General features: G+C 33.7%; 1 protein-coding gene across 1 annotated transcript in view; it reads left to right on the top strand.

Moving 5' to 3' along the window:
* Window positions 1-10,908, top strand: part of LOC120770895 (protein goliath) — a 131,626-nt gene extending 120,718 nt beyond the window's left edge. Inside the window, exons 5-9 of the mRNA XM_040098561.1 lie at window positions 772-889; window positions 2,167-2,318; window positions 2,411-2,507; window positions 9,778-10,158; window positions 10,221-10,908. Of these exons, the coding sequence (XP_039954495.1) occupies window positions 772-889; window positions 2,167-2,318; window positions 2,411-2,507; window positions 9,778-10,158; window positions 10,221-10,700 (1,228 nt within the window). The 3' untranslated portion in view covers window positions 10,701-10,908. The remainder of the gene's footprint in view (window positions 1-771; window positions 890-2,166; window positions 2,319-2,410; window positions 2,508-9,777; window positions 10,159-10,220) is intronic.
* Window positions 10,909-26,714: the final 15,806 nt, after the last annotated feature.

Genomic DNA, 26,714 nt, shown 5'->3' with positions numbered 1-26,714 from the left:
TTATATATATAATTAAAAAAAAATATATATAATTAAAAAAAAATTAAATATTAAAAATGCAAAAGAAAATTATGTTTGAAATAACATATTTAAAAAAATATTAGAAATAATATAAACACAAAAAAGTTGGATTAAAATGAAAAATAGTGACTTTTTTTTTGATTTTTGAAGAAGGAGAAATATGAGCGAGCAAATCCTTTAGTGACTTAAATGGATATGTTTAGAAGCACTTTTTGTTTAAATTTTTCATAAAATGGAATAAAGTTAAAAAAAAAATGGCGTAGTTAACTCAACATAACCTACAAATTTTAATTACTTTATATAAATAATAAAATATTACAAACATAATCCTCAATATTAAAATACTCAAAAATATATATTTATCATAAAATATATAATTTATGCCTTTATTTCACAAATAAACACAGTTTTAAGCTTTGAATGTTACTTATATTTTAAAAATAAAAAATATATATATACAAATATGTATGTATATAAATATATATAAATATTTAAAACTATATTATCTATTTAAAACCGAAGTATTCGTTGTGGCTCGATTATTATTTTATACTATCGATATATACTCGTCTTTTTCGTTTGAATAACTGTAAATATGTTACCTCTCAAGTTTTTATCTCTCTAATCACTTTCTCTCTTTCAACTTCCTTTAAATAATTATTTTTGAATATTAAAAAAATTAGTTCTAAAATATTTCTGCTTAAAAAAATCGATTATTTTATTATTCTCTACTCTCTTACATATTCGTAGAACATCCGTGCTGTTTGTGTCCGTCTCCTTCATTGTGCTGATGGTGATATCGCTGGTGTGGTTGCTGTTCTACTACATACAACGCTTTAGATATCTGCAGACGAAGGATCAGCAATCGGTAAGTGCGCAAAAATTTGTTTTTTTTAGTTATGGTAAATCAATAATTAAACGAACAAACACACCAAACGAAATAAAACGATATGAATTAAGTGGGAAAGCACTAAGAGCGAGCGGTGCCGAAGATTAATGATTAAATACGGTCCCATAAGCATTGGATTTTACATATAGCTTGTGAAAATCGGTTTTGCTTTTTAAATCGCTCTAAAACTTTTCTCAAAATAACTATTAGTTATTTGTAATTATCGATATCTTCAAAATATATATATAAATTATCGATAATTATAACGTCAGCAGTCGATAATTATCGATAACTTGTAGCTATTTTGAGCAATGTGATGAGAAATATGTGATAATTATCCATATATACAAATTTATCGATAAAATTTTTATAAATAATCGACTATTTACATTTCAAAATTTTCAAATAAATTATCGATAATTATCGCATCATCAGTCGATAATTATCGATAACTTGTAGCTGTTTTTAGCAGTGCGATGAGAAATATCTGATAATTATCTATATGTACAAATGTATCGATAAATGTTTCATAAATAGTCGATAATTATCGATAACTTATAGTTAAATCGCGCAAAATTTCGAATGACTTTCTATAATTATACAAATAATATAAAAATGTTTGTTAATTGTTGCATAATCGATAACTAGTACTTATAGGAGCACAGCGGTGAGCAATATGCGAAAATGAGCGAAATATAGAAACTATCGATAAATATTTCAACAGCTGTCGATAAATATCGATCATTAGCAGTTATTTCGCGCAAAGTTGTTAACGACGTTTTCTTTTCGATAATTATCGATATCTTAAAATTGTTTCTATAAAAGTTCATTAATTATTGTTTAAACGTTCGATAGTTATCGATAACTGGTATTTATTTTGATCAATGCCATGAACGGTAAGCGATAATTATAAAAATTATCGATAACATTTCCTAAGAAGACGATAATTATCAATAATTTGTGGTTATTTTGCGGCAAGCTTCTGAACGACGTTTTTCTTTTCGATAATTATCGGTATCTACAAATGATATATAAATAATCGTTAATGTCGCATAAAATATTGATAATTATCGATAACTAGTGGTTATGTTGATCAATGCCATGAGGAATATGTGATAATTATCGATATATAAAAATTATCGATAAATATCTCAATAGCAATCAATATTTATCGAAATTTATAACGCTCAAAATGTTCAATAATTTTTTAGTAGCATCAGTTATACACTCTTTCCCCTCTCTCCTCTCCCTCACAGCGCCAACTGTGTTCGGTCACTAAGAAGGCCATCATGAAAATACCCACAAAGACGGGCAAGAGCAGCGATGACAAGGATATGGACAGCGATTGTTGCGCCATCTGCATTGAGGCCTACAAACCATCCGACTGCATACGCGTATTACCCTGCAAGTGAGTAGTTGGAAACTCTATAGAAATTCCGCATTTTCTAATATTTACAACCCAAACACCGCTCTTATCTGCCACTTGTCTCTTCCACTCAGGCATGAATTTCACAAGAACTGCATCGATCCGTGGCTAATCGAGCACCGCACCTGCCCCATGTGCAAGCTGGACGTGCTGAAATTCTACGGATTTGTGGTGGGTGATCAAATACACACGACACCGAGTCCACAACACGTGCCGCCCCCCGCACAAACAATGGGCGGCAGCAACGATGTGGAGGTCATTGTAGTTGCGCTAGCGCCGCCCTTCTCCGCGGCACAGCAGACATCACAAACACAGACACAACAACAACAACTCGCACATCAATCGCATTCACACCAAACACCGACGAGTGCGCCTGGTGCAACACAGACACAGCTGCCAGCGAGCGCAGTGACGCATGCGCAAGCACACGCACATAACTGTAATTGTGCTAGCAGCAGCAATAGTAGTAGTAGTGGCATTAGCGGTAGTAGCGTTAGTGGTAATCATAGTCATTGCAATTGTTGCAACAACACGCCAAGTGATAGCGCGTGCTGCCAACAGCGCAGCAACGGCGGCAACAACAACAACAGCAACTGCTGTCAGCACAACTGCGCCTATGCGCACCCTAGTGGCGCGCCCAACAACAACAACAGCAGCAACACCGCCAGCACCCATATTATGCGCCGCAACTCGGCGCCTTTGGTGTTGCAAGTATCCACCGCCAGTCACCAAGTGACCGACGTTTAGGCGTACTGCAACAAAAACAACAATAACAACACTAAACGCCAAATAGCAGCGCGGCAAAGTGGAGTGAATGCGAGAAATTGGATTTCTTTGACGCCACGCTGCAATGCAACTCATCAAACCACACACACACACACACACACACACACACATTATTGCACTTATGCTACTCACATCACTACAAGTAAACTGTAAATAATTTTTTTGCTATTTTTGTGCAAAAGTAAAATTTATTTTTTTTGTGAATGTTTTTCAAATTATTTTTAAGTTTTAGTTCTTACTTGTATGTTTGTATTTTCGTGTTGTCTTTACTATGCTAAGCGCTAAACGATATCGTCTGTATGATATAGAGAGTAGTTTGTAGAGAACGCAAGTAATTCTTAAGTGTATAAGCGAGAAAAACATTTTGAGACTTTTTAAGACTTAACGGTTACGATTAATGATTGTATATGAGACACATACATATGTATATGAATATACATACACATATATGTATATGTGTATGTGTGTAGATATTTGTAGGTTGGAGAGCAATATTTATATCAAAGTTTGTTTTCTGTTTCTAAATTTTATTTTTATTTTTAATTAGTCTTACTTTTTTTATTTTTTTAAACAGATTTTTTGAACAACAAATTTTAAAAAATTTAAAAATATTTCAAATATATTTTTTCTTTACTTTTTTGGGGAAACTGTAAAAAATAATTTCTAAAAAATTAAAAAAAAATTAAAAAAAATTTGAAACTCATTTTATTTAAAATTTTTTCTACAAAAAAGTGATAAAAGATTTCCTTATAAATTGCAATTTTTTTAAGTATTTCTAAAAAAATTTTAAAAATTTAATTTTGTTCCTAACAAAATGTAAATATTTTTAATTTTTTGCTGTTTAAACAACATTTTTTTAATTCTAAAAAATTTAAAAAATAATTCTAAAAAATCTAAAACTAAAAAAAATATAAATTAATTTTTTCCGAAAATAATTAAATATTAAAAAAAGTTTTGGTTTTTAAATTAAAATTTTTTCTGAAAATTTTTATTTGAAGAACATTGGTTTTCCCTTATTCTATTATAAATTTTTAATGATTTTTTTCCGAAAAATTGTAAAAATATTTATAAAAAAAAACTTAAAAAAGTTCTACAACAAATTTTCCAAAAATTTTTTCTTTAAAACAATTTAAAGTAATTAAATTTTTTTTTTAAATTTTTATTTGAAGAAGTCGGCCTTACCTTGTTTATTATAAACTTTTTGAAGTTTAAAAAATAAATTTTTTTTAATTTAAATTTGTTTCTAATAATTTGTTAAAAATGTTAAACAATTTTCTAAAACTTTCAATTTTTTTTATTTTACATTTAAAAAATTTTAAGTATTTTAAAAAAAATTATTTAAAGTATTTCGTTTATTTTCTAAAGAATTGTAAATATTTCTAATTTTTGGTTTTTAAATACAATATTTCTCTAACTTTTTTTAAGTTCTAAAAAAATCAAAAAACAGTTCTAAAAAATTTGAAAGTAAAAAATTGTAAATTAATTTTTTTCTGAAAACAATTAAATATTAAAAACAAACAAACTATAAAAAAACTTTTACTTGAAGAACGTTAGTCTTCCCTTATTTTATTATATTTTTTAACGATTTTTTTTCCGAAAAATTGTAAAAAGAAATCATAAAAAACTTAAAAAATTCTACAAAATTTTGCTTAAGAACATTTTTAAGTATTTAAAAATGTTTCGTTTTTAAATTTCAAGTTTCAGTTTTATAAAAAATTTTGATTATAAAAATATTATAAATAAAATTTTTGAAGAATTATAAAAAATGCGCAAATTTTACGTCGTATTCTTTATATGTAGTGAAGGCCTAAGGAAAAAAAATATGTAATTTTTAGAATCTGTCATAAAATAATTAAATATTTACGCAAAAGAAGAAAATTAATTCTAAGCCAATATTAAGTTTTTTTTTTCGCTGTGGCCTAATCATTATCTATATTGAACATTTTTTTTTAGAAATTAAATAAATACTATTTTGCTTTTATCTCCGTACTTTATTGTAGAAGGTTCAAATATTTTTATCAATTTTTTTTGATAAAAAATTTTAATTTTTTAAAATTTTTTCTAAATTTTTTATGTTTTTTTTTTATTTAAAAAATATCTGTAAAAATTTTCATTTCTTTTTTTTAATTTTGTTTTTCAAAAATTTTTTTCTTTAAAAAATTCTGTAAACTTTTCCTTAAATTTTTCATGTTTTTTTTTTAGTATTTAAAAAATATTTTAAAGAAAATTTTTTTATATTTTTTTTTAAGTTGTCAAAAACAAAAATTTTGCTCAAAAAATTCTAAAAAAATCCAACCCACATACCAAATTAAAAAAAAACAAACACATACATACACACTTAAACAATACTAAAAATAGTAATTTAATAATTTTAGTGTTTAAAAAATAACGGTTAATTCTTAGTCTTAAATAAAAGAGCAATCAGGTGTTCCGATACACACAACGCAAAAGTCGTGGTGACTATTGACTAGTCATTTAATAATTAAATATTAATGAAAATATATACCATACATATACATATATATATTAAATATAGTATATATTACGCGAGTATATGATATGATATCTAAAAGAAATATAGAACAGCAGATATGTGTTACTTAACATGCAGTTAAAACGTAGAAATTAAGTCAAAGCGAAACAATTATGCGCAAAACAATAATGTGCAGATTTGAAACTTTTTTCTTCAAATTACATACATACATACAAAGAAACATATGTAGTAGCGTAAGCGTAGTTAACAAAGTATTTCAAAAATTAAATATAAACATATAATTTTCATAAAAACGAAAAAACATTTTTTTATTTTATTATTTTTTTACACAAAGTAACAATTATTATTATTTATTTGCTGGTTTTTAGGAATGTTGATATTTTATTTTTGTAATAGGTTACTTGCAACACTATGGAGGTATGCGCAGCTTATATATCTTTGAACCAGTTTTACTAAAAATATTCTCTCAAAAACAAGAAAAAATATTAAGGGATTATGTAGCTGCCTAGTTCAAGTTCCTCGTACCTTTATCACATTCACATATAATTTTCAACAATTTGCCATTTTTTTACTCTCGAAATAGCTAAAGTTAAAATTTAGTAGTAGTTTCTTAATTTTTCTGTTTATAAATGCATATTGCAGTCACTCTCACAATTCCATAGCAGCCCCTAAGGGTATGCTACGATTTTATTATTCACATTACAACAGATGGCTGAAGGCTGATAATACGAAAGCATTGGTTTTGATATAGATACATACATATAATCATATTTAGAACTTTTCAGGATTTTTCAGCAATTTTGACTTTTTTTAATTTTTTTAGAATTAATATTTTTTTTTTATTTTTCCATGAAATATACACATGTGATAGCCACTCATTTAACCCAACACCAACAGTTTCATAATAGTCCCTGTAGGTATGCTTCGAAATTTTATTCGGCATGTGGTAGAAAAAATTATTATTGCTACAAATCGATTCTTTTACAAAATATTTTTAGGAAATTGCCTAACTTTTTGATCGAAACTCGTTATGAAATGTAAAAATATTTGGCTTATCAGGCGTGTATACTTTAATATTGAAAATGTCGTTGGAATTATATTGAGTGCATATTTTTCGTTGTTCATCTAAATCAAAACTTGCGCAAATTTCTTCTTGCGACAAGAAAGTGTAATAATTGAAATATATTTTCCTCCTAATTATGATCCTGAGAATTTCTATAACTTAATTTTTTTTTCTAAAAAAACAGTGCAAATTAATATAATTTATATGAGGTAATTAATTAAATTAAATTTTTGAATAAATTTTTTTATCAAATTAAAGATTTAATTAAATTTAGTTCAATTATTATAATTCCAACTCAAAAAAAATTAAAAATATTTTATTTAAATTATTTAAATCTTTGAATTGAAAAGTAAATTCATATAAAATTAAAATTTTTAATTCAATTTAAATTTATAAATTAGATATCAATGTTTGTATTATTTTCATGAAAAATATTGAACCGAAACAATTTTTGTAAAAAATGTTAATTTAAATATTTTATTAATTTAATTTATTTTAAAAGTTTTATTTTTTTAAATTTAATTCAGCTTTATATTAAAAAGTATTGAACTTAAAGAAATTGTTTAAAAAAATATTGATAATATTGTAAAATTTTCTTGCAAAATATTACCCCGAAAAAACTGTTTTCAAAAATATTGATAATATTTTAAATTTACTATTTTAAATTTAATACAGTTTTACATTAAAAAAATATTGAAGTCGAAGAAATTGTTTTAAAAAATGTTGTTAATATTTTTAAATTTTTAATATAATTTAATTATTTTATGAATTTAATTTAATTTTTTTAAATTAATTTTTAAAAAATGTTGAACTTGAAGAAATTGTTTAAAAAAATATTGATAATATTTTAAATTTTTTATAATTATTATTTAATTATTTTTTTAAATTTATTATTTGATTAATTTTTTTTTTAATTTTTTTAAATTTAATATTGTTTTACATATAAAAATATTTCTACTCGAAGAAATTGTTTGGAAAATATTGTTAACATTTTTAATTATTTTATAAATTAAATTAAAGTTTTTCTAATTAAATTTAATTGTTTTAATAATATTGATTGGATCAAACAGATTTATGTTGAACATGTTGACAGTTTTTTTATTTTTAAAATATTAAACTTTTTTGTTTCAAATTAATTTTTTCATTTAATGATTATTAATTAAATTTTTTATTTGTCTTTTTAAGTTAATTTAGTTTTTATTAAAAGATATTGAAAGTACTATTTTCAACTTGACTTCGATTTAAATAATTTTTTTTTAATTTTAGACAATTTTTTTAAATTATAGTTTTTTAATACTAATAATTTTTTTTATTTAATTTGTTTAATTTTTTTTTAATTTAATGTTTTTAGTTATTTTTTAAATTTTTTTTTCTCTATCTAGTTTTTTTACTCTGTGTTAAGAAATATTGCAAATTCATTAAATTTTTTTATTTTCATTAAATTTTAAGTTTAGATTTTTTGTATATTTTTTTTAATTAATTTAATTTTTTAATATTTTTAATTAATTTAATTTTTTAATAATAATTGGTAAAATTATTTTTGTAAAAAATTATTGCAAATTCTGTTTTTAATTAAATTTAGATTTTTTGTATATTTTTTTTTAATTAATTTAATTTTTTAATATTTTTAATTAATTTAATTTTTTTTTAATAATAATTGGGTAGAATTATTTTTTGTTAAAAAATATTGCAAATTCTGTTTTCAATTAAATTAAGAGTTTTTGTATATTTTTTTAAATTAATTTTTTTATTATTTTTATTTAATTTAATTTTTTTTTAAATTAATTCGGTGAAATTATTTTTTGTTAAAAATGATTGGAAATTCTGTTTTCAATTAAATTTAGATTTGTTATATAACTCAAAAAATATATTTTTTTGTTAAAAATTATTTGAAATTTTTTTTTTATTTATTAACTATTTTTAACTAAAATTGTTATTTTTTAACGAAATTTAATTATTTTCAAATTAATTTAGTGTTTTATTGAACATATTTTATTTAATTAAAACTCTTAAATTAATTGATCACAAAAAACGAAAATATTTTCAGTTTAATTTTTTCAAGCAAAAGACAGTTATTATTTAAAAAAAAATATAATTAAATCTGTACAAAATTTTTACACTTTTGTTAAAAGTAAAGCTTAAAAAAGTATAGGGAACACAATAGTAATAACCTTTTTAAGTGAATATACCCTGAAAGCCTTCAAATTACAGTTGGAAATTATTAATGTCAATAAATTTTCATTTTAAATATGCATAAATATGTGTTCATACAGGTAAATTCGCTGCTTTTGAAGAATCGCTAGAACTATTTTTCACCTTTAAATTTTATTTTATTTTTCTCTTCAACGCTATAATTTTTCTTTCAAACGCTATAATTAATACATTTGATTGAATATCGTTGCAATATCCACAAGAAAAAAATTTTCCAGCTGAAAAAAATTTCGAACTTTAAAGCAGTTTTTCAATTCATAAAACTCAACTATAACTGAAATTTTGTACATACATGCATACATACATACATGTATAACCGAACCATATGTATATGTATTAAGCTAAGTTAGTTAAGTGCGCTATTCAAGAGTTACGGAAAATAGTTAATAAAAAATCGCTAAAATTTATGAAATAAACGAAACTAAGATGGTGAATTCTAAAAACGCTGCCGAATTTTTATTACTTCCACTATGCTTTTGAACGCTTAAAAAAGCTTGCTTTGGGCTTTTCTGGCTGCTTTCATGGTGCTAGAGTCTAGAACGCTTCCAAAGCTTGCAGAAATGTGATTTCAATGTAAAATATTAATTACAATTTCCATAACCACTCATTTCAAAATACATCAGATTTCAAAACTTGTTTTCGAAATATAGTTTTGGAATAAAGCTGCTTCAACTTTTCACAAAATAAATTGTCATAAAAGAAAATGCTTGAGAAATGGCTTTTAAAACTAAAGGAAAGCTCCGCTTACGGTAAATCGATCTCTACAGCATATAACTGTATATAACGGTTAACACATGTCATGCCAACACAACTACATCTACATGGCGCTGATCGTTTAGAACACATATGTACGATTTAATCGAGTATATATTTCTATATTCCATCAGTTCCTTGGCAGCGAGGAAAGCATTTTGGAATATGAACCCGATCGCCCGCCGGTAGACGCCACCAGTGCTGCAGGTGCTGCAGCTGGTAACGGAAATCTCAGCGCTACATTGGCGGCTGGCGCACAACGCAACGGAGCGCTCGGCGAACTCATGCGCAGCCGCGATTTTGTGATTGACTTTCCGCGCATTTTCGTGCTTGAAGCTGGCGCCGTCACCGGCACACACGAATCCTTGTTTCCCGCACGTTTGCCGGAGCGCTCACAGTCCTCGCTGTCGCTGGCAAACGCTAAGGATTGGATGTCCGCGATGACTAACAAGCTGGACGAGCAGCACGGGCTGCGACGCTTGCGGCGTGGTGTGGCGCGCGACGGCATGGATGAGGTTTGCGTTTGAACTTAACTATTAAAAATTAAATTTTATGAAAACTTTTGAAATATTTTCAGAATTTATTGACGGTCTGCGCGGAGGCGGTTAAGAAGCGTCGTTCACGCTCCGCCGATGGACGCTACTCGAGCAGCTTTTATGCGCGTCAGCAGGCCATGCAATTGCAGGGCGAACTGGAATGCGGTTATGGTGGCGGCGCGGAAGCAGCAGAGTGCGTTAAGCCAGATGAAGTTGCCAAGTTGCGCCCGAATGCCACCATTTTGGACTTGACCGATGCTGTTTATGCGGAGTCGCGCCAGCGCCAACAGCAAGTGAACAATTGCGCGCTGCCACACGCTGAGCTGGAGTATGCCGCGTCAAATGCGCGTCGCCGTTCGTTAAGACGCAGCAGCGAACGAGCCATACAGCTGCATGAGTTGCCCTATCGTTCACCGGTGTCCAGCCAAGCTGGCACTCCGGCTGGTAGTCGTGAGTCAACGCCGCCGCTCGATGTGGCTATCACGATTCAGGTGAACGGCGAAGGTATCGATTTGGAGTAAAAACGAAAAGACTGTACACAGAGAGGCTGCTGCAAAGATTTCTTAACAATATTTTTAATTTTGCTTCAACACATATGTATTTACTACACACTGCTTACGTTTCCACCAAAAAAAAATAGCAAAAAGCAATGAAAGAGTGAATTGTTTGCCTATAATTGAGTAATTGGAACTGTTACTTTAAAATAAAGAACTTGAATTGAAGAAAGAATACCTGGTTGTGCTAATACTGGCTCAAGGAACTAGTTTTCTCGTAAAAAATGTCGGCTTAGTACACTTACCAGCAACTTCTTCCAACTGTTTTATCGTTTGGGTTTGGTGTTGCTGTAATATTATAAAGCGCTTGTCGCTTAGAATTGTTGTTGTAGTAATATTAATAAACCACTAATGGTGTAAAGCGACCTGTCGAACGGATGCACGTTCCCGGATGCTCGTGATACGTCTATGAACCGACCACGGGCAACGCACACTTCACAACATTCGAACAGTTTTGAGCATAAATTACAATATTCTCAATAATAAGCAAAAGCTGGCAACACTGTTAATTTATAAAACGATTATTTAAAAAAAATTCTCGTAGACACTTGAATTTAATGAAATTTAACACGACTGAATGCGGAAATAATTTTTTCACAAACTATTTGAAGCGCGGAATTTGACAGCTGTGATGAAGTGTTGCCAATCAAAGTACCTGAGCGCGCCATCTAGTGGTCAAACATTTGGCAGACATACACTTCCTAGACTTTGGCGCCATCTATGGGTAAATCGATGCACTCACTAACACCGAAGGCGCTCAAACTGTTTGTATGGGAAGCATTTGAGAGTCATTGTAGCCTACATTTTAACCGTCAAGAAATAATTTGAGGAAGTCATTTTCGAAATCTGCAACTTTTTCTTTATAAGTAGCTATGGTGAAACAGGTGAACCGGTGCAAACGCTGGTCCACTTTCACAAAAGACGGATCTACATAACCGGAATGGACTCCAAGTTACTCCAGGAATATTTACTGACGCTACAACAACCGCAGCATGGCCAAGCCAGGATTGATGATCATGCTGGTTTTGCCATGTGTGATGAGTAGTGAGATTGGTCCGAAGTGAAGGTTCTTTCTGAGGGCTGTGCATTCACTTCGACAGCCGAGCGGTTATACTGGCTTTGAGTTCGCTGACTGTGCGCTCAAAACTAGTCAATGAGTGTATTACCTCGTTAGCAATAGATATAAGCTTCCTCCATATTTGAGTGGTATGGGTGTCCGGTCACAGCGGAATCGTCGGATACTTTAGTGCCGATGAGCTTGCTACTTGAAGGATAGCCTTTCCCCAAATGTCGTCCGATTACAAGCGATTCGGTCTTCCGATATCCTCTTGCATTCTGGCATTGTACCTTTGCACATCCAGTGCTGATTAACAATCAGAGTTTGTGCAACTGCGAGATCCTTATGTACCGAATGAAGTCCTCCTGGCTCTTAGCAAAGCCGAAATAGGTTTACACGCGGTGCGGCTAAACAATCCGTCGAACGCTCTTTGTCAAAGTTGTAAAAAAAAAGGGACGAATACAGGTCAAAGTGAGTTCCATCGGTTTTGGATCAACCCTCTGAGTTAACTTAACCCTGATGAGATTGGCAGCAAATCATCCAAACTATTAACTTGGATCTGTACCGCCAACAATTGGAACGTCTGAAAGAAATATTCGCTCAGAAGTGGCCAGTTGAATAGTAATTAGTCTCGGGAAGTTTATGATTTTATTGCTGGAAAATTCGTCATAAGAAAAGCTTGTGAAAGTGCATTGTCCCAGTTGTTTGCCAAAAGCTATGAGGGTTTCAACAACCAACGGAGAAAACTGAAAGACAATGAAACACAATTCTGAGAAATCGTGTCAATTTATTGATCAAGGGACTTGGTACTGAAGTGTTTTTCACGCTCAGAAAATTAGGAATTAGAATTCGAGTTTTTATTTACATATATTTCTTATAAGCGGGTTTAACTTTTCAGTATAACTAAATGGTGTTATTGTAGCAGCAGAAAACAGCCTAGTTGACAGTCCTTGGCCGTATAAAAATCCGGGTCCGTTCCAGTTAATTAGATCTGACTGTTGGAAACGGACGGATAATTGGTTAGACACCTCGGTCGTATACTGCATCTAAAGCTCTGTTGAAAGCCTTTTCTTTTCAAATACTGAATGCTAATATTGGTTGAGGTCAGATTTCGACTGAAGTCACGAAAAGACTTTGAGTTCAAGTTCCTGTCAAATGATTTTATTAGGCCTTTAGAAGGGTTTAAAATGCCTTCGCATCATAAAGGAATTGTTATCCTATATAAGAAATATACCCTTTAAAAGACAACTCTTTTGCATCCGAGAGTGTTCCCCGATCCCCGGAACCTCTTCCAGCGTCCAAGAATGCTTCTCAGCGGACACCGAGGTATTTCAAATTAGTATTGGGAGATTATTTGACTACAAGTACAACATAACCCGCGAACCTACAGTTTTTAAACTGAAGGCATTAATACCTTAAGAAAATCCTTACATTCTCTAAATCATTAGGTTAGGTTAGATTTATCTGGTAGGTCAATAAGCCACGCATAGAACGGTTTTGTTTTTTGCGATACTAGATCGAGTTCAGTTGCTAGGTCCAAGAGGAATAGTCATCGTTTCGGATACCTGCGATTGACGCGAAATTTAACAGACTCTGCTGCCTCACTATCGATACCTTCTTCAATTCTTGGCAATATCGTTCACTATTTCATTGGCCCCGATGCCTTTATGGCCTGGCATCCAGTAAAAGTGAAGTCGCTTGCTTATGACAACATTTTTCATTCTGCTCTGCTTCCCAAAACACTTCTGGTCGATATGATACGAGATTACTGCCTTCACAGCTACTTGTATGTCTACGTAAATCGCAAAGACCTCAGCTTGAAATATACTGCAGTGATCTGGCAACTTAAAAGCCTGCCTTTTGCCTAACTCTGGACAGTATATTCCCGCACCAACTCCATCGTCCATTTTCAAGCCATCCGTATAGATGTTTAGATTGTACGTAGCTAACCTAGCCTTTACGTCAGCCATCTTTTTCTATATTTACCCAGAGAGTAGTTGTCCTGCTGATTTTGCTGCGCAGTTTTCAGCGAAGAGGTCTAGAGGTAGCAGGTTTAGTACCAGTTCAAGAGCCGCTGTTGGAGTTGTTCTTAGGATTAGGACTTCTGTTATGCACAGCGCAGCGACCTTCCTTTACATTGATTTCTGGTAGGCAGATTTCCTTACGCCACTATGGAACAATCCATTCAAAGCCAACATTCCATTTCATTCCAGCGCAGACCTCTCCTTACCAGAGACCTAAGTTAATAACTAAACGAAATAATTATAATAATTTGCTTTACGCCTTAACTCCGAACTTCCGTATAAACATCGCTTATACAGTAATTTTGAATAAACACATTCGGGGCAGCCATAAATCCTGGTCATCAATTAAACATTTCGACACCATTTCAAGAGCGGGGTTGCCAAGCAAAAGAGAATGCAAAAAAAAAAATAAAATTATGAAAAATACAAAAACAAATTAGCATAAAAAGTCGAGTTGAAGCTGGCACACACACAGATAAACATACATATTGCGTCTGAAGTCAGGAGACAACAAAGGAAGTGCGCGAAGTGGCCAATATATCCGCTTGATCTTCACCGCTCGGCGGACAGCTGGGCTGAACCAAAAATAATTATGAAATAAAACAAAAATCCGATACGCAACGCAGACGCAGTGCAGCGGGCAACAACAATTTTTTTTCGAAAAATAACAACAACAACAGAAAAATACAATAGTAACAACAACAAATACAATAATAATAACAAAAATAACAATGCCAAAAAGGTAGTAAGAACAACAACAACAACAAATACACTAACACCACCAACAACAACAACAACAACAACAAAATCGAAAAATAACAACAAATACAATAACAACAATAACAATAACAACGACAAAAAAGGTGGCTACAACAACAGCAACAAATAAAACAACAACAATTACAACAAAAATGTATCGTAACTCACACATCGACTCCTTCAGTTGCGCGCTCTACGCCGAGTTCCTTGCGAAAAAGTTAACAATGTGTTTCTGTGCGCAGCTTGAGCTTGAACGCGCAGGCGCACACTGCAGCCAAGTTGTTGATGCGCACAACTGATGTTTATAAACTTAAAGGCTGTAATCACATTAGCATCAGAGCCTTTAGTTATCACCTGTGATGCCGAATGTGGCAGCATGTGTATGTATGTATGTATATATATAGCTAAATATATTTGTATATATGCTTGCTGCAGGGTTATGCTTCGTCAAATGTGCGGCAGCAACAAAAAATTATATCCCACGATCGGCGGCAGCACGTACGCGTGCGACTTGCAACACATCCACCGACAAACAGGCAACAACTAAACTATATATATCCTTTGCGCAACAACAACAATAACACTGCTGCTGGGGCTGCCCTCGGCAACGGGTTGGAACGCGCAAAGGCCGCATGCTGCGCCAGTGTTCATTTGATTCATTTAAGGAATGTTTCTACCTTTTGCTGCCACAAAATGATTGCCAAATGCAGCAACAACGCGAAAGCATGTTTGTATGTATGTATATTTACATGTACATATGTGCGTTTGTATGTACACTTTGTTGCAAAAAAGTGTTTTGGGGCGCGTCGATGTGCTGAAATCAATGGGCGTTACACTTACTGGCTCACGGTGCGGGAGCCGCAAACTACAATAATGACAACAACAATAAGAACAACATGCTGGCACACAGCTTGAAAGTGGAGCAAGGAATGTGGACGTTCGGACGTGTTGATGTCTATTAAGGCGAATAAATATTTCTCGAACAAATTCAGGCAGACAACGGCGGTTTGGGTAGCGCTTTGTGGCCAAAAGGCGGCAAGTTGAGCATGCAGCAGGTTAGGACATAAGTTAGCCAGTTGTTAGGCAACACATAAGCGCAAATATATTGGTGACCGCGGCACACAAACGCTGATTCATGAAGCTAACAAATTGCCCAACACCAAGCAACAAGGGAAGTGGATTATATTGGTAGTCGAAAAAGTCTTTTCGTATTTTCACGCATTTTTGAACAGCTTTAACTCTTCTTAAACCTGATTTGATTTGATTTTTTTTGGTTAGATGAAGCTTGAGATCTCACCTTTCCAACACTATATGGTATGACGCAATATGATTGGTAGCACTGGAGATTTACGACTGCAACGACATCTGTTGACAAAATACGAAAAGACTTTTTCGACTACCAAGTAGTATTCCTTGTTAACAATTTGGCTAGTTGGCAGTAGTTTGGCATTCACACTGCACCACACCTCGACAATCCAAGAAAACTGTCAACATAACCTTGATTTTTGACCTGCTTTGAGGTGGTTTTTTCGACTTCGGCTCAACTTTGTCACAATATTCGGCCGACTGATCGTCTGTTTCTGAGTCGTATGCATATATCCAAGGCTCATCGCCAGTAATAATACGTTTCATGCCATTCTGACAGTCGGAAAGCATTGTTTCACAGACGTTTTTCGAAAAAATGGAGTGATTTAAGCACTAATCATGCTTTCCTTTCTCTTAGGCCCTAATAATCTTTCAAAAGGGTTTTCACTGATCCTTCTGATATTTTAGCGTTGCCTGTAAGATCTCTGACTGTTGGTCGTCGATTCTCAAGTACCGATTCCTTTATTTTTTGACATTTTGATAATCAGTTAATGTTGATGGCTATCCTGGACGTAGTTCGTCGTCGACGCGTTTGCGACATTCTTCGAATAATTGATACCAATTAAACACACTCGCTCGTGACAGACAATTATCACCGAAGGCATTTTCCAACATTCTGAACGTTTTAACACCAGAAATAAAAATTGCTTTATCGTGATATTGATTAATTGATTGTAGTGTTGCCTTGGACAATAATCCTTAGCGAATTCCACCAAATTTGTTCACATTTAGACAAGTCAACAATTTTACATTTAGGATCAATGGAATGTTTTTTTATATTTTGTCGAGGTCAATGACTCTTTTTTACATTTAGTCAAGTCCACAACTCTTGCTTACATTCAGTCATTTCAACAACCTTTGTCTATATTTTGGGATAAATTACCACTTTGTATACATTTTATGGGGTCAATGACCCTGCAACTTTTCTTTACATTTAGTCAAGTCCACAACTCTTGCTTACATTCAGTCACTTCAACAACCTTTGTCTATATTTTGGGATTAATTACCATTTCGTATAGATTTTATAAGATCAATGACCCATTGGTTTATATTTTATAAAATGATCCTTTACCCCAAAATATATATGTCAATGACCCTTTTAATTACACTTAGCCAAGTTCACAACCTTTGCTTACATTTAGCCAGAACGATAGACTTTGTTTACATTTGTATTCAATGATGCTGTTGTTTACATTTTATTGGGTAAATTTTCCCTTTGTAAATTGTTCAGATCGGATTACTATAGCATATAGTTGTCTTGCAAACTGTTTTACCAAGTCAACGCAACAATCTTCGAACAAATTGTTCAAGGTGTAAAAAGAGAGAATAATTCGAACTTCCCCAGTTTTGGTTACTTTTTTCGATGCAAAGTAATTTTTCTGTCTCATTCTCTTGATAAATATTTTCAACAGCTTTGAGTTGGGCGAGCGTAGGGAAATTCTGGAGCTATATATCCGGCACTTTATCAATAAACCATGATTGTATCTCTCTTATGTAGTTATTTTGACAAGATTAAAAGACTTTTTTTTTGTTTTGAAATTTCGTAGCTATCGAGAAAGCAAGGAAAATATAGACTTTTTTTGTTGTTGAAGCATGTTTTGAACCATTTGAGATTAGTTAACTGAACATAAACAGTCTAATGACGAAAAAGATTTCAGGGAACGCGCCAAAAGAGTTTCACATAATGAAAAGCGTTGGTATATGTACATATCGTCACCTAAAATGCAAAACAACGTCTCATCAAACAAATTGAAATTGAGTTTTTTATTGTTAAAGATTCACTACATCCTATTACATACATGTATATGTACGTAGCATTAAATTTTCAGCTTCAGCTGTCAGTTATAACCAAAATATAACCAATACATAACCATTTTATAACCAATATGTAACCAATATATAACCAATATTTAACCATTTTATAACCAATACTCATATTTTGTTTCAATATGAGTGGTTACTGTTATATCGCTTTTCCTTCGAAACTTCCTCCTACTGAGTTTAATGAGTTTTGGGTAGCCTTACCGTATACTTTCCTAAATGTTTCCTATAAAATGTATACTTTTAACTTTATTACTAATATATTTGCTTCATTAGGAGAAATAACACCGCCTATATAGGCTTATATGGTTAAAAATATATATCTTAATATTTTTGTAATTATTGTTACTACGTCTCTGCGTCTACTGTACTTCCAGCTTCAGATATATAACTCGTTTAATTATGCAGCTGCCCTTAATTTCATAAATTCTTGCTTAGTTATAAGAAAATATGCATTGCTTTGGAATAACAACAAGCTGCTTCTTCAAATCTGCAAAGATTTTATGGCTCTTTAAATTGCAATAATGCCTTCAACTCATTTTACTACACTCTGCCGCCTGCCACCTTCAGTTGGCACGTTGTTGTTGTTGACTAGGCATTTTCATTATTTTTTATTAACAATATAGAACCGATATGCCGATAGTAATTCTTTTGTAGTTATGCCGCCGCACAGTGATTGAATTGTGTACTCGCATTACAACAGCAACAGCAACACAAACATAAACATTGGCAATGAATTTTCAAAGTAAGTAAAGGCTAGAAGCATATGTATGTACATATGTATGTGTGTCTGTACATGAGCATAGAACAAAGCAAAATTTGCATAAATGTGTGTATATATGTTTATTAATATATGTGTGTGTGTGTATGTGTGCCGCTGAATGAATCAGCCAAAAGATCAAACGATCGCAAAACGCAAAACGATCGATGAAGTATTGAGTGCTGACTGCCATGTCGCCGCAAGCAATTTGCGCCGCGCACACCGCGCGCACCATTTAGCCACAAAGCGCAGAAAACTAAAACAAATTTCAAAAAAAAGTAATAATAAAAATAAAAATAAAATACCAACTATAAATAACCAAGTGAAATACAAGGTATGCCTTGCCCATTTGCCTCAGCACAGCACAAAAGACTTAAGCAACGAACTTGCTGCCAGAGATGTTGCTCGGCAGCGGCATTTAGACATTACAGCCTTTTAAACTATTGCGCTGCCAGATAGTAATCGAACTGAGGCAGGTCAGCACGTAGATTTCTGCAGCGATTAGCATGCGCAGACACCCAGCGGACCGCCCGAACCGCCTGAACCGCCGCCTTTGCTCGTGCGCTAGACAAGCTGGCGTTGTTGCTGGCTTGCTGCTTTTGTTGGCTCTCCATATGCAAAGCTTGGTCACTGTGCGCAGTCGGTGGGTGTTGCGCTGTCTGCCTTGCAGCCGCAATTGTAGCTGCGTGCATCAGTTAGTCGTTCAGTTAGCCCCGATGTATGTCCAAATCAAGCGCAAGCCCTCAAGCTCGCAAGTTTTTGCGGGATGAGATGAGTTTTCCATAGCGTACGACTTTTTTGCTGCGAAAAATTGTGGTGTTTAACATTTAATTGTGTTGGTGCATTGAGTGGTCATTGTCTTAATTAGTTGCAGGCATGCCATAAGCTCTACATTGCATTTCAATATCTTGTTATTGCCACAAAATGGCATTTTGGTGCTTTAATTTGGAGCTCAAAAAATTGTTTATTGATTGAAAAGGCTATACGTTTTTACATTTAATTTATAATATTCATTCTTATTATCTTCCTTATTCATTTCATCCTTCCACTTGTATACGCAATAACATACAGCTGCTTAAAACCTGAAAAACCGGAATTAAAAGCTTGTATCTATGTATGGAAAACTTTTTTATTTGAAGAGATATCTTTACGAAATTCCTCATGAGATCTTGCTTAAAACAATGCTATAGTCTCCAAACAAATGATTCAGATCGGATCACTATAACTTATAGCTCCCATACAAACTGATCGGTCAAAATTGTGTCCTTGTATGGAAAACTTTCTTATTTGAAGAGATATCTTCACGAAAGTCGGTACACATCATTCACTAACGCAATAGCATAAAATCCGAAAAATTATTTAAATCGATATACTATAGCATGTATCTGCCATACAAACTGGTAGATCAAAAGCAAGTTCTTATATGAAAAACTTCTTTATTTGGCCTGATATCTTCACGAAATTCGGTATAGATTACTATACAAAGTAACACTGCAATCTCCGAATATATGGTTTATTTCGGATCACTATAGCATATAGTTGCCATACAAACATAGCGATCGATCTCAAGTTTTTGTATGGAAAACTTTTTTATTTGACGAGCTATCTTCATGGCATTCGGCCAGGCAAATTTTTTCAGACATTAATACAATCTCTGAAGAATGTGTTCTGATCGGACCACTATAGCATATGGCTGCCATACAAACTGATCGATCAAAATCATGTCCTTGTGTGGAAAACTTTTTTATTTGGCATTTAATCTTCACAAAATTTGGTATAGATTATTCGTCAAAGTATCACTTCAATCTCAAATGAAATTTGTCAGATCGGACTGCTATAGCATATAGCTGCCATACAAACTAATCGATCAAAATCATGTCCTTGTGTGGAAAACTTTTTTATTTGGCGCGATATCTTCTCGCAAAGTAGCGCTTCTTATATCGATAATCAATTCATGGCTAAAAGAGTAATCTATACACCTGGCATAATAGTAACTCCATATAAGCAGAGATCCTGATATTCTTACAGCCAAAGCAATATCAATGCTTACAAGTGCAATGAAAGTTGGCAGCTTAAAAAAATCGCCTTATTTTTTTAACATCTGCATATAAAATACTCAATGAATTATGCACGCATGTGCAGTTCCATTCTAGTCAACAATCTTGAATGAATCTCTCGAACAGTCCGAACTATTGCGTAGATCCAACAGGCCATTGGCATTGTCGCATGTCACATTGAGGCCGCTAAATGACATTGATTGTGCTTAAAACCCATAACGAAATAAAACAGCAAGCCACGCAGAAGCATGAAAATTATACACACATACACAAACTTAAGAAAATGCAAACATATATGCGTATGTATGTATGTGTCTGAGCATGCATTAGTAAAATATAGGCATAAGTAGGCTTTGTGAGACAAAAGAGCTGCTGGCACATGAAAATAAGTGCATATTTCTACGATTTCTGCTATGATTAACATATTTGGTTGCATGTGTGTGTGAGCTGACGTGTATGTGCGAGCATTTGATGGACAAAAGTAACTATAAAATTCCTGACGAATGTGCTATGCGGCAATGAGATGCAGTAACGTATATATGTATATTGACTACTGCGCAATTGTTGCATGTTGCTGGCGCAACAAATCGATCGGCAACAAGCCGTAAGCAGCTGCCAGTTGATCATAATACAACAACAATAGCACATAAACAGCGCATGATCAACGGCATTGCACAAATACGAAGCGGCTCGTGTAACGTGTGCAAACAGCAACACCAATACACACAAACATACATACATACATACATACCATACATACAAGCATAAGTGTAATGCATATGCGCTCATAAGTGATCTTATATATATGCATATGTGTGTGCGCAGTCTCACAATGGCGCAGCGAATCGCCGCAGCTCAGCCAATAATGCCAGTGCCACCAACACAAATACCGCAAAGGCGCACGAGCGCATAAGCGACGGCGTAAGGACTCGTTAATGTTGCATATAGTAGTTATATACATACATACATATGTATGTACATATGTATTGTGTAACATTACATGCAACAAAAAAGGAATGCAAAGGATCGTCCATCAGCCGAGCGTACTCATTATCGAAATGCCGAGCATTTGCCATCCAATCGGAACGAATTGCCGAAACAATAAAAAAGGTCCGAAAATCTATTAGTAGTGTGAAATGAAATCCAATCATGAGCCGCAAATGTGCAATGTGCTCGATTGTTTGGAGCGCGGCGAGCAGCAATCGTGCTGACGATAGAATATGCTTTACTCGAACACATGCTCGGCTGCAAAACAACGATTTAAGTGTTTGAAAACTAAAAAAATAAATAAAAAATTTGATCTTTTTTTTTAATATTGACGTAAGACAAAGTAAAAACGGAAATTTTTACTCATTTGGAACTTTAAGGGTTGCTATAGGTTTCATAGGGTTGTCAGACCACGAAACTTATCCTTCGTAGAACAAAATGTAAATAAGCACTTTCTCCAAACCAAATTTCTTCCAAGTAAAGAAAAGTAAACTTTGAAATCATAAGGAAAAATTAGTTTTCTGTTAACTCGCTTTATAAACTCATATTTTAACTAACTGAATCTTGAATTAATATACGATATCAATATACTTTTTAGATTTTTAGATACTTTGATATATAACCTTAGATAGTAGTGTTTTTTCGATTGATTATAACCTTAAACACCACCTGAAAAAATGGTGTTAACTTTTGAACAACATTTTCCTTAACTCTCCTTTAACTTTTTTGTTGGTGTTTAACCCTTCTCTCACTCTCTTTAAGCAACAGAGTTAACCCTGAGTATTCTTTAACTCGTCTTAAACTCCACTCTTTGTTGCTGTTGGTGTTAGAAACAGAGTTAACCCTGGAAAGAAAATTCTCTAACTCGTTTTAAACCCCACTTTTTGTTGCTGTTGGAGTTAGCCCAGCAAAGAAGACTCCTTAATTCGTCCTAAAATCCACTCTTTGTTTCTATTGGAGTCACAAACAGAATTAACCCTGGAAAGAAAATTATTTAACTCGTCTTAAATACTTTTGATTTTTGTTGATGTTTAACCTCAGAAACAGAGTAAACTCTGGAAAGAAAATTCCTTAACTCGTCTTAAACTCCACTCTTTGCTGCTGTTGGCGTTTAACTTTAAGCACTACTCTTACAAACAAAGTTAACCCAGCAAAGAAAACTCCTCAACTTGTCCTAAACTCTACTCTTTATTGCTGTTGCTTTACTTAAATTTTTATTGTTGTTGTTTACTTTAAACACCGCTCTCACAAACAGAGTTAAGCAAGCAAAGAAAATTCCTTAACTCTTAATAAACTCCACTCTTTGTTGCTGTTCGAGTTTAACTTTAAACACCACTTTTACAAACAGAGTTAACCCAGCAAAGAAAGCTCCTTAACAAATCCTAAATCGGCTCTGTGTTACTGCTTTTGTTTAACTTTAAAAATTACTCTCATAAATAGAGTTTATCTGCAAAAAAAAATTCTTAACTCGCCTTAGACAACACTTTTATTTAGTGTTTATGGTAAAACCCCGCTGTTTTGGTAGAAAATTATACGGAATCCGATTAAGTTGATAGCTCAAACATATACCGTATGTCGTTCGTGAACATTGGAGCTGACAGAGATCAGATCTTCGAGCTGAAAACTCTTTAACAAAGCCCGTAGAATGGCTTCCAATGACGATCGGGCACTGTATAAGGTAGGATTGGCTATAAACAAGTCAAAAAAAAAAAATACAGAGCGCCTCGTGAAAAGCCTTCTGTGGAAGTGCAGAGGACTATTACGAATCCTCACATTATAGGCGCAGCTGCAAAAACTTCTGAATGCTCAGTTTCCCTTGAACAATTCCGCTTAAGATATGGTTACTGGCGGAACTTAGAAGAAGCTGTGCAGCCTTCTTGGACCTTATGGATAAACGTTACCTTACCTGAGTGCTGAATTCATTCAAAGCTATAAAATTACCGAACTCTGATGGCATCATACTGGCGCAACTACAGAGAACATTTAAGTTGTCGTGCAGCTCGCTGGCTCCAATCTCCGTGTATTGCGTTAGCCTTGGGACTGGTTAAGGTTGCATAAAGCCGGAAAGAGCTCTCACGTCGGTGCTAAGGATTTCAGACCCATTAGCCTATTATTGTTGCTGTTGAAAACTTTGGAAAGACTCATGGATCTGTAGATAAGGAGCAGAATACCAAGGGGTAAAGGGGTCTTGATGAAGTTGCTTGATACTATTTATACTGAGAACAGACACTCCTTGACTAGCTTTGAGCGCAGAGTTAGCGAGCTTAGTGCTGGTATTGCCGCTCTGTCGGAGTGAATGCTCACCTTACTGTAAGAGACAGCTCACAGTATGTTTACCTCCATCTCTGCCACTTTTATCTGAGAAACACTACATTGGCTCGATAGCCTAAAGCTAAGATTGACGGAGATCATTTTACAGAAAATTCCGTCTCCAAAATTTCCTCCAAGCTTCGCTTTTTTGTGAAAAAGCTCACTGCGCCTCTTCTCTAGCGATTTGGCCACATTCCACCTCTGCGACGTTTTCAAGAATGAAGATGGAAGATAATTTCGGCGTGTCCTTGTACCCCTTCATATAGCCTCCTTCCCTGAGCCTTAGAGCGCACTTCGCAGTATTAACCCGGGTCCGTCCGGTTACTTAGACTCGACTGTCGTGGGAACGGAGATTACTTGAAGTCGCGGTGAGCTCTTGCTTTCTCATAATCGCTTGCAACAGCGCTAGCAGTTAGCAGAATGATTTCCATATTCCGCCGGAAAGGCTTGCTTAGAAAAACTCCTACTTCCCTTCATTGACTTTGAAGCCTCCTCGCTGATGTTTAAAAAATATAATAATTAACACTTCAAGTACATGACGATATACACTAATCCACCATCGAGAAGATAAATAAAATTTACGATTATTGAAAATAGTCGAGTTTAGTGCTTTTGAGGCGAAGCGTGGGTATTTTGGTTGCTGGCAGTCCACACTATTGATTTCAATTACAACCTTGGCAAATTTTCACTTAAATAAAATCATCAAACCACACACGAGCACACACTCGTGCAAACATATTTACTTGTGTGTGAAAAATGCATTTTCGTAAGCGCAGAGCATGGCGAGACACCCAGCAATCAGAGTGAATTCGAAGTGAGAAATTAGCATCTCTGTTCTGCACCTCAAACTATGAAATCAATATGTCCTTTAAAGACAACAACACATTGGACACATTACACGAGCAGCCAACGTCAAGTCAAAAATCTAAAAAAATATATGAAAGCATATAGTAAACTGAAAAGAAGAAACACTAGTAATTAGGAAGTCGACGCAAATTTTCCACCTTTTTAACGAAATGCGACAGAAGCTGGCTCGGAGACAAGGAAATGCAGAGGAACCACTTAGGGAGTATGGTAGTGAGTGCACTGCTTAGACCATAAATGAGTAGTGCAAGTAATATGCATGTTTCTTTGTGTATAAATAATTATTTAGCCAAGTCTAAGCGCGCATCTCCGTACTCGAATATCTAGCGAAGGAAGCCAGCTTGCTACAGTTCAATGTCTCCTGCTGGTCGGAGACGCTCATTAGTAATGGTTTCCGCAGTTTTGTGTTTATATTTCGTGTTTTTCGACTTGTGAGTAGAGGATTTAGTTACGTGGAGTTTTAGTTCCGAATTTAAATTCTTTGGACCTGTAAATGTAGGTTTTAGTTTCGGACCCTTACTAAACCCTTATGTTCTTTAAATCTTGAAATAGACTCTATCTGGTTGGCGGGTTTTTCACCGAACATCGCATGGCCTTAAAGTTTTCAAGCAGACTCCATATTTTGGACATGTCGAATGAATGACGATGTTTTTGGTCGAAGGTCTCAGCTCTGAAAATCTATTTGCTCTTAAAATCCAGAAACAGTATCCAACTTTGGAGGTTTTAGCTCCGATCTGCGTTCTGTATTTTTATTTTAGAACATGTGGATAAAAATTATAGCTCAAAACCTCGGTCTTTTCAACATGTAGATAGAGGTTTAGTCTGGAACCTCATTTTATCCGTTAAGTCTTAAAACAGTGTCTATCTTTTGGACATGTGAACGAAGCTTTTAGCTTCGAAAATCGATTTATTGTTAAAATCCTGAGGAAGACTCATCTTTTGGACATGTGGCTGAAGGCTTTACTTCCGAACCCAGATCTTTTGGACCTGTTAATGAAGGTTTTAGTTTCGGACCTTTATTATGTTCTTTAAATCTTGAAATAGACTCCATCTTTTGGACATGTGGTTTTATGGTGGTTTTGGCAACAAATACGTTTGGCCTTTAAGTTCTCAAGCAGACACCATCTTTTGGACATGTGGTCAAAGGTTTCAGCTCTAAAAATCTGTCTGTCCTTTAATTTCTGAAACAGACCCTAACTTTTGGATATGAGGATCGAACTCCAAACCGTCTACTAACTTTTAATCCCTGCAACAGACTCCATATTTTTGACACTTGGATGGGGGTTTGAGCTCCGAAAATCGATATGTTCTTAAAGACTTGAAGTGGTCTTCATTTCTTGGATATGTGGATAAAGGGTTTGGGTCTGAAACTCGGCCTTTTGAACATGTGGACGGAGGTTTTAATTCCGAACTTCATTCTTTTCTTTAATTCCTGCAACAGGCTCCATCTTTTGGACATGTGGATGCAGATTTTAGTTCCGAAAATCGATTTGCTACAAAATCCAGAAGCAGTCTCTGTCTTTTGGACGTGTGTTCACCATTTCTATAAATACTGCGCAAGATGGATTAATATAATATTATTTTTTATAGTATAATACGAGTATCAGGAAACGAAACGGTCTGGTATGGAGGCATATTATTGAGCCCAGATCGACTGAGGTTTTTCATGAACCAATTGATATATCCATAAACGAGGAAGGCAATGCTAAATTTAGTATCTAATGGCAAGCAAGATTCTCATATCTTATACGGAAGCACCAGCTTTTCTTTGATTGAAATTAGTTTCGGGCTACAATTGATTCAGCCCACAGGTCATTCTCGTTGACTTTGGAAACTTGATTTTAAGAGGCTTGGAAGATTTGTTCGTTTCTGTTATCTGTTATTCTGTTATCTTTTCTGCAGTTCGGGTCGTATTTATTGCTTTTTCTTTAGGAAAATAGTAATAAGTGCAATTGCTTTGATATAAATTCTACTGAA

The sequence above is a fragment of the Bactrocera tryoni genome, chromosome 3 (genome assembly GCF_016617805.1).
Source record: "Bactrocera tryoni isolate S06 chromosome 3, CSIRO_BtryS06_freeze2, whole genome shotgun sequence".
NCBI classification, from domain to species: Eukaryota; Metazoa; Arthropoda; class Insecta; order Diptera; family Tephritidae; genus Bactrocera; species Bactrocera tryoni.
This window is presented reverse-complemented; position numbering and strand designations above follow the sequence as displayed.